The sequence below is a fragment of the Harpegnathos saltator genome, unplaced genomic scaffold (genome assembly GCF_003227715.2).
Source record: "Harpegnathos saltator strain DR-91 unplaced genomic scaffold, Hsal_v8.6 scaffold111, whole genome shotgun sequence".
NCBI lineage: Eukaryota > Metazoa > Arthropoda > Insecta > Hymenoptera > Formicidae > Harpegnathos > Harpegnathos saltator.
Genome location: NW_020229886.1, coordinates 344,640 through 352,756, shown reverse-complemented (window position 1 = coordinate 352,756; position 8,117 = coordinate 344,640). Strand labels below are relative to the sequence as shown.

Genomic DNA, 8,117 nt, shown 5'->3' with positions numbered 1-8,117 from the left:
CTCGACACCGGCGTACGATCTGTACACCGACTACCTGTTCGCGCAATTGATGAGTCTGCACAGTGAGCCCGATTTCACGATCGATACGACGGACGAGCTTCTGCGACGCGTGCACGCTCGATCGATCGAATCGACAGCGTCGTCGTCGTTGAACCGCGAGCGACGCGATCGAGTGCGAACGCGATTGATAAGTTTGCACGATCGGCCCACCGACGGCCGTACGAGACTGAATGAGTCGATCGTCAAGGGTTACCGCAGAGCCATCGATTCGATGTACGATTACCTGGACAGAGTGGCCGATGGCGAACGAGACATCGTGCGACGACTGACAGCGACGCGAACGGATATAGAACGCCTGTGGGTGTGATTGAGAACGAGAAATTGAGCGCGTGAACGAGCAATTGCGACGCGCGCCTCCGTGTTAAGAAGACGACGAACGCGGCGACCGCTCTCGCGCTACGCCGTCATGACTCGTCACACCGTGGACGATTACGTGACATTCGCCAAATTGTGGCATCTGACTCGAGCTTTCGAATCTACCTCGGTGCGAACGCGTCGCGCCGATGTCGGGCGATTGTCGCGCCGATTGGCCGCTCTGTCCGTGCAGACGCGCGACTATTCTCTGACCGATTCGGTACGCGTCAAACTTGGCGTTGTTCACCACGATTCGAGACGCGCAGCGCGCCGTCGACGCCTCGTGCAAGTACGCGGATAGTCTGCGGCGAATCGCTAAGCTGCACGATCGATTGGAGCGCGCGCAACGACAACGAGCTCTTCTCGCGAAGAAAATCGCAGCGTCAAGCGCTCGCGAACGAGATGTTCGCTGACGTTAATGTCGCGCGTTTTCGCAATGACCGGTAAAAAAGCGCGAGGTTTCGAGACGATCGCGAATCGATACGAGATTAGGCATACGCGCTACCGATCGCACCGCGCGATGGGGATATTCGGATTCGGCGCGTTGCGAGATCGCTTCGCGTCGGTTGTATAGGACGGCGCGCTATCGAGCGGGTGCTACGTCGCGTGCTTGGACGTGACGCCCATGGTGGTGTACGCGATTCGCAACAGCGCCAACGAGCGCGAATTCGTCGATTTGTTCCGATGTTGCATGGAATCGAGCAAGGAGGTGCGCTTTCTGCGCGAAAATCCGCCGTACGCTCTGCGGTACATTCTGGACAATCGGGCACCTCGGGCCAAGCGAGAGACGCAGCTGCAGCGACTGTTGGACGCCAGACCAGTGACCGCGCGAATCACTCAGGTAGCGTACGCCTTCAGCGATAACGCGAACGCGTCGGCGACTCGCGCTCCGATTCGCATAAAGGACATGATACCGCGCATCCGGGAGATTTTGCTGCACGACTTCGTGCTGACCGCGCGGCGTCCGTCGCCGTCCCCGACGCTCGTTTCCTCCCATCGCTCGGAGCAACGAACGACGGAGAGTGGGGGCTAGCGGCGCGACAACCGTCGCGAACGCGATCGTCGCCGACATCGAAGCGAAGAAACGCGGGACAGACGGAGTCACGCGAACCGGTGCGAAAGGAGACACTCGCGCCGTCGATCGGACCTGCGATTCGGCGACAACGTTCGCTCGGGCGAATCGTCTCGAGTTCGATTACGACGAGGGTGAGGGAGAGGTGAAGGCCATAAACTGGTTGGCTGCGCACAGTGGCGATCGTCCGCGTTTGATAATGGCGCGAGACAACGATGTCTTCGTGTACATTCTGTCGAAACTGACGCACGACGCGAACTCGTCGTCGCGCGACCTCGACGACGTCTTCGGTTCGACCAGCGCCGTCTTCGGTTCGTCCGAGGCACAACGACGATCGCGCCGACAAAATCGTCGAAGACGAGTGGGACGACGCGAGGCCGAGATCATGGTGAAAACAACGAGCGACGGTGGCGAACAACGACGCGACGATGACCGTTGTCGACGAGTATCTGATATATTACGAGGGCACCAACAACGTGTTGCTCTGCTGGAAACATCTGAATCTGCACTATGGCACGTGTGGGATACTGTTGCTGTGGTTCGGTGTGTGCTTCGGCAATGACTTCACCTTCGGCGTGCTCGACAAATCAATCGCCACTATGACGCACTACTATCCTCTGCTCGAGCGTCACTTCGTCTCAGTAAGCGCGTCGCTGCGCCGAGGCGACGACAACGGGACGAGCGCGGTGATTGGTCTCTTCGCGCCAGCTTCGCGATACGACGCGATTGGCGCGGAAGCAACGACGGACGATGAACCGGACGCTGTCGATCGATTTCGCTCGATAGCGGACGCGCGGGCGCTGACCTTGGCGTTCTGTGAGCTGCAAGAGGTTCTGCGTCACGGCGGAGATCGCGCTTGTTCGCATCGATCGATCGAGTGCGCGTTCGCATCGATCGATGCGGCGACCGCCGAAATGGCGCGATGGTCACCGCGCGCGAAACGATCGATGCGACAACGGTGGCTGTCGTCTACGATCGTTCGATGATCGAGTCGTGCACTTTTGGCTGGCTCGGCAACTGTGGAGCCTCTTCTGCGCAATGGAGCTGCCGAGTGAATTCACCGGGAATCAGCGATTTCGAATGTGTCCGCGATTGCGCATAAACACGACTTTCGGCAAGCCCTTCGTGTCGAACGAAATGTTTCTGCGACTGCGACCTAGCGATCTTCATCGACACATCGACTCGATAATGCGACACGGTGTCTAGCGACGCGGCACCTAAGACGCCCCGTTCTCGCGACTGCGATGTCGACGTCATCGGTGATGATGACACTGTCGATGCTCGCTATAGTCTCGCTATAGTCGCGATCACGACGGTGCTCGTCTACGCGATGACTCGACTCACGCATCTGGTGTTGTACGCGCAAGCGTGCGCTCTCGTCGACGAAGCAACAGCGGTCGCGCGATACGGAGAGCGAGTACCTCTTCGCGTCTCTCTCTGGCAGACCGAACCGAGTCGCGACAACGGTGCCGCGCGTTACAGCGCGGCGATCGGTCGACTAGTTTTCGACGAGACAACGGTGTGGACGTCCGCGACGTCGGTCGCGTCCGCGCGCTACTCCGACAGCGGTGCCGAATTGACGAATTCGCTGACGCGAGTTCGAGCTCGGGAGTCGACGAAGCAACCGGATTTCGCGGCGAATCTGACGCGACTGTGGAACCATCTTCGACGCGCATGGTGACGTTATCGATGATGTTCGCGCGAACAATCGCGATCGGCGGGACGTCGAGTGACGATTCCGACGAGTAGGCGATGTATCGAAGTCGCGCCCATTACGACGACCTGCTGCACATGTTGAATTCGTCGTCGCTCACGCGATCGCCGTCCGTTCGTCGCGATACTAAGCGACGACGCTCGCCGCTTCGTCGCGACGCAGCGAAACGCGCGCGAACGAGGCGTACGGCGCGCGACGAGAGTCACAACGCGGTCACTTGTTTTTTCGCTAGCGATCTGATCGACCGAGTTCGAGGTCTGTCCGACGAGGATTTGGACGCCTTGTACGAGATGCTGTTGACCAGTCACTACTCGCGTTGTTTCGCTTCGATAACGTCACGAACCACGGCACCTCCGGGCGAAAATGAGTGACGTCGAACCGAGGATAGCCCCCGTGAGCACGAGACCGCTTCGTCGTCGCGACGACAATGACGAGGAAGAGACCGGCGACTCCACCGCTTCGTCGTCGCGACGACATCGGTCCGAGCGTTCAGAGCACGCCGCTGTATCGGAGAGACGCGCGGATTCGAACGCGATAACGAGCGGCGCGCGATATATGAGCGATCGTCTCGATCGAAGCGGCGCGACGACGCTGCGCGGTGACGATAGCTTCGTGTCGGAGGCGTTCGCGGTCGCGTGCGAGTAGCGCTCGATCGAACTCGCGGCCGGCGCGAACTACGAGAAGGTGCGATCGTTTCTGAGAGAACGCGCGCTCGATCCGGTATTTTCGTCGTCGTCGCGGTCGTCGTTGCGAGTGTTGACGTTTGGCCGATTGATCGCCTCCGTGGCGCTGGACGCGCCCAAGTTTTCGGCGCGCGAACGCGATCTGTTGCGCTCGTTGTGTCCGTCGGAGGTCGGTGATTTCATGCACGATTACGCGACGGAACTGGCGACGATCGTTAACGCCGACGCGACGGCGGGTGACGCTGCTAAGGACGTCACGCGCGCGCTTTCAGACGTATGCGCCTTGCTCAAGAGTCGCGTCGTCGCGGAGAGCGGAGACGGTAGCGGCGCGACGACGAGCGGCACCTTGACGCGACGCGGTTCATTGCCGTACCCGTTGAATCTGCGAGTGGACCCGTGGTGCGCTCGCGCGCGTCCCGCGACGCGCCGTCACGGTCGCGTATTCTCCATGTCGTGCGAAGCGACGGCGCAATTGATCAGACGCGTCGCGCTGCACGAGAGATCGTCCGCGGTGATCGACGCGCGGCAACGACCGAGGCTAGTCCGTCGACTGGCCGCGCTGTCGCGTCACGATCCGGACGCGCGGAAACGATTCCTCACCACTCTGACGCTCCCCTCGATGACCGACGAAGCTCCGCTCGACAAGAGCGACGGAGGGGACGGTGCGAATAAATCGTCCCTGCGGTTCGCCGCGGATATCGTTCGCGTCAAGCTGTTGAACGCTTACGGTCGTTGGGCCGTGGTCGACTCGCATTTCGCTCGCGCGACGGTGCACCGAGATGGATCGTTGGCTGCTGCGTGGAGAGCGGAAGAGAATGCGCATCGCGAGCGAGGACGACGAGGACGAGAACGAGATGGACTCGACGATGGATGACGAGACCCCTTCGATGATCGCGTCGAACGCGAAGAGCGTCGCAGCGGTTTGGCACAAGATCCGTGACACCCACAAGGCGAATCGCCGCGATATCGTGTACGCCTACGGCGAATCGGCGGGACAACTGACCGCCCTCAACACCGAGTACGAGTTGCTGACCGAGGCACCCTGTCGAATCGTGCTGATCACGTATCACGGCCACTCGACCATCCGAGACTACGTGTCGAACGCCCAACAACTGGCCGAACTTCACGGAGTCGTGATTATTGTCGCTGTGCTGGTTGCGACGGGCGAACACCATGAACTCGGCCATCGCGGGAATCGCCGAGGAGCGACGATTTCGCGCGCAGATCGCCGACTCGTATCACGACTCAGACGATCGCGACGAGAACGAGGAGGAGGAGGACGATCGTCGCTACCGCGACGAACTCGATTCCGCGTTGACGCGACGACGGCTCGTTCCATCCTTGTTCCGGAAGGATCGACGGACCGAACGCGCGCGAGAAACGAGCAGTTACGGCGACGAGGACGACGGTGCCTCATCGGACGATTGCTCGCGCGATCGCGATCGAACCGCGACGTCTCGCGGAACGATCGCGCGCGAGATCGAACGATTCGACGGCGGGGACGACGTCGTCGCCTCGGTGTCGGTGATAAAAGCGGCGTATCATCGAGGTGATCGCGCGCGCGAACGCAACAAACCGTGCCAACTGCGCAATCGAATACTCGGTCAGTTCTTCGACAAGATATTATACTACGTGCGAGAATTCGTGATATGCGATCACGTCGGCATGGCGTTTCACAAGTCGTTTCGCGTGATCGATTCCGCCGCGATCGATCGCATGTGCGCCTCGATCGCGGCCCGTCGCGACACTGTCGTCGTCGACGCAAACACCGCGCGACCGATCTCGACGATGAAAAGGTGCCTTTACATGGGAGCGTCGAGCGTCAAAGCGTCCAACCAATCAAAGTTCCTTGTTTTTATCCCTGAAATAAGAAATGAAAAACTGATTGGTCGATCCGAGATGCTCGCTCTGGAGAAATATACGCGAAACGAAACTCATCCGGATTACTGCTACGATCGCTTCGTAGCGGCGGCTCTCGCACATACCTCGAAGATCGAGCGCGCGTTCGCGCGCCGTATCTCTTTGTGTTTCTTCGTGTCGCACGCACGTATATATATGCACTTGTATGCACATGCGCTTGAAGGAAAGAGGTCGATTAAACGATTGCACCTATGCGTCAGTATCCACTACGAGTCGTTTATTATTTTCCCGCTACAGGTTCATCCATCCTGGTCATCGTTCCCGTCCCGTCGCACCAACGGCAGATCGTACTCACCGTACTTGTCGAGCGATGTCACCGGTTCGTAACGCGCCGTGTGCACCAGTATCTCGGTGTACGACAGCAACGGCAGAGTCACGCGTATCTCTCGATCGTCGCGACCGTCACCGACGGCGGCGTCGTCGTTGCCTCGCGTCGCCAGGCATTCGGTCACAAAGTCCTCGTACGTGGTGTCGGATCATTCGAAGTAACGACGCAGGCGCGACGGTTCCACGATCGTGCGTTTGAAGCGCGCGAAGTCTCCGGGCACCCAGTGACGACACGTTCGACGAATCTCCGATTCGTAGTCCCGACTGGCGAATCTGGTGCCTCACGTCGCGTAGTCGATCGATCGGTGCAGGAAAGCGTTGAACAATCGCACCGTGGCCTCCCGCGTACCCACGTAATCCATGAACACGGCGGCGCACCGACGACAAAACGCGTCGTCCAGATTGCTTAGACGGTTGATCGTGAAGAAGCTGAACACGCCGTAGTTGTCCGTCCCGTCGTTCGGTTCGAGAATCGTGAGAAATCTCGTGAGCAGACTGTACTCGCCGCTGGTCACGGCACCGCTGCGATTCTTCACCAGTCCGTCCACCTCGTCCAGCAGCTGCACCACGTTATGACCGGTGGTGCGAACGAGAGCGCGCATCTTCCGGTACAGCGAGAGCAGGTTCTTCTCGGTCTCCGAGCGGTAGGCCGACAGCAGGTTGACTCCGCGTTGACGAACGCCAGATTCAAACCGAGTGACCTGGCCACTGCTCGAGCGGCTGCGGTTTTACCGGTGCCCGGTGGTCCGTACAGAATCACGCTCGCACCGGCCCGCGTGCTCGGTCGTCGCTCCATCGTCTCGTCCGCCAACAGAGCGCTCTCCGGCTCGTCGTTGATCACGAAATAGGCGTTCAGCAACTGCGCGTGCTGCTCCTCGTAGCCCGACAGATCGCTCAGCGAGACGTTCAGACTCTCGTGCGGTATATACTCGTACAGTCCGTCGGTGTGCACGCGCGGATCGGCGTCGGCGTCCACGGAGTCGCCGGTGTCGCGCGCGTCGTCCAAGCGACGACGCGCTCGCTCGATGTCGGCGCGTATGTTCCTCGCGGCGCCGAGCGACATCGCCAGATCGGCGAAACCGCTCAGTTGCATGGAGCGTAGCACGAGAGCCTGCATGCACCGGGCCACCACTTCGCTGCGCAGAAACTGTCTGTCCGCCGGATCTACGATGAATCGATCGCACGTGGCGGCGTATCGGGCTACGATCGTACCGAGAGCCACGTGGTTGTCGGCCGCGGCGGCGTTGTCGGCGCACTCCAATTTCACGATCGATCGGACCTCTTCGTTGTACTCTCGAACGAATTCGTCGGTCACTCTCTCGTACGCGGTAGTTTCGACGGCGGACGGGACGCGAGAGGTGGTCGCGCCGCGCGACGCATTCATCGCGACGGCGAATCGCGCGAGGTTCGCTTCGAGAGGAACAACAGCGCGGACACGGGTCCCGAGATCACAGACCCGAGACTTACTTATCTCGTCGGCTGTAACGGCGACACCGATGCGCAGCGTGTCCAACGTCTGGCTGTTGAACAGCCGCTTCAGTCGAACATTGCTCCGAACCTTCGCCCGCCCGACGAGGTAGATCAACGCGATGATGAGCGCGACGATCACCAGGACGCGCGCGGTCGTGCTCGCGTCCATGTTGGGTTCTCGTTTCGCGCGCGCTCGATCGTCTTATCTCTCTCTCTCTCTCTCTCTCTCTCTCTCTCTCTCTCTATCGCTAACTATTTCGCGCGATCGCTCGGTAAACGAGGAATCCTATTCTCGCGCGAGCGCACGTCGCTCCGGCAAAAATAGGATGCGTATTTCGCACGATCGCTCGGTCGATCGCTGTAACGTCTCGTTCTCCCTAAGGGTTACGATGGCGCCTGCCCTCTATTTCTTTTAGGCCTACCTGCATTCACCGGCAATAACCTGGGCCGCTGAGGGCTATGCCGAGAGAGGATCCGTACTTCATTAAAGTTAACGTTGCTACCTGAACGTTATTTA

The 8,117-nt window shown here is 59.8% G+C and overlaps 1 protein-coding gene across 1 annotated transcript; it reads right to left on the bottom strand.

Moving 5' to 3' along the window:
* Positions 1-6,411: 6,411 nt before the first annotated feature.
* On the bottom strand, positions 6,412-7,769 carry LOC112589049 (uncharacterized). The gene is made up of 3 exons (XM_025300896.1): positions 7,598-7,769; positions 6,863-7,423; positions 6,412-6,794 (listed from the first exon to the last, which is right to left on the bottom strand). Exons 1-3 carry the CDS (start codon positions 7,767-7,769, stop codon positions 6,412-6,414), a joined length of 1,116 nt encoding a protein of 371 aa, XP_025156681.1.
* Positions 7,770-8,117: the final 348 nt, after the last annotated feature.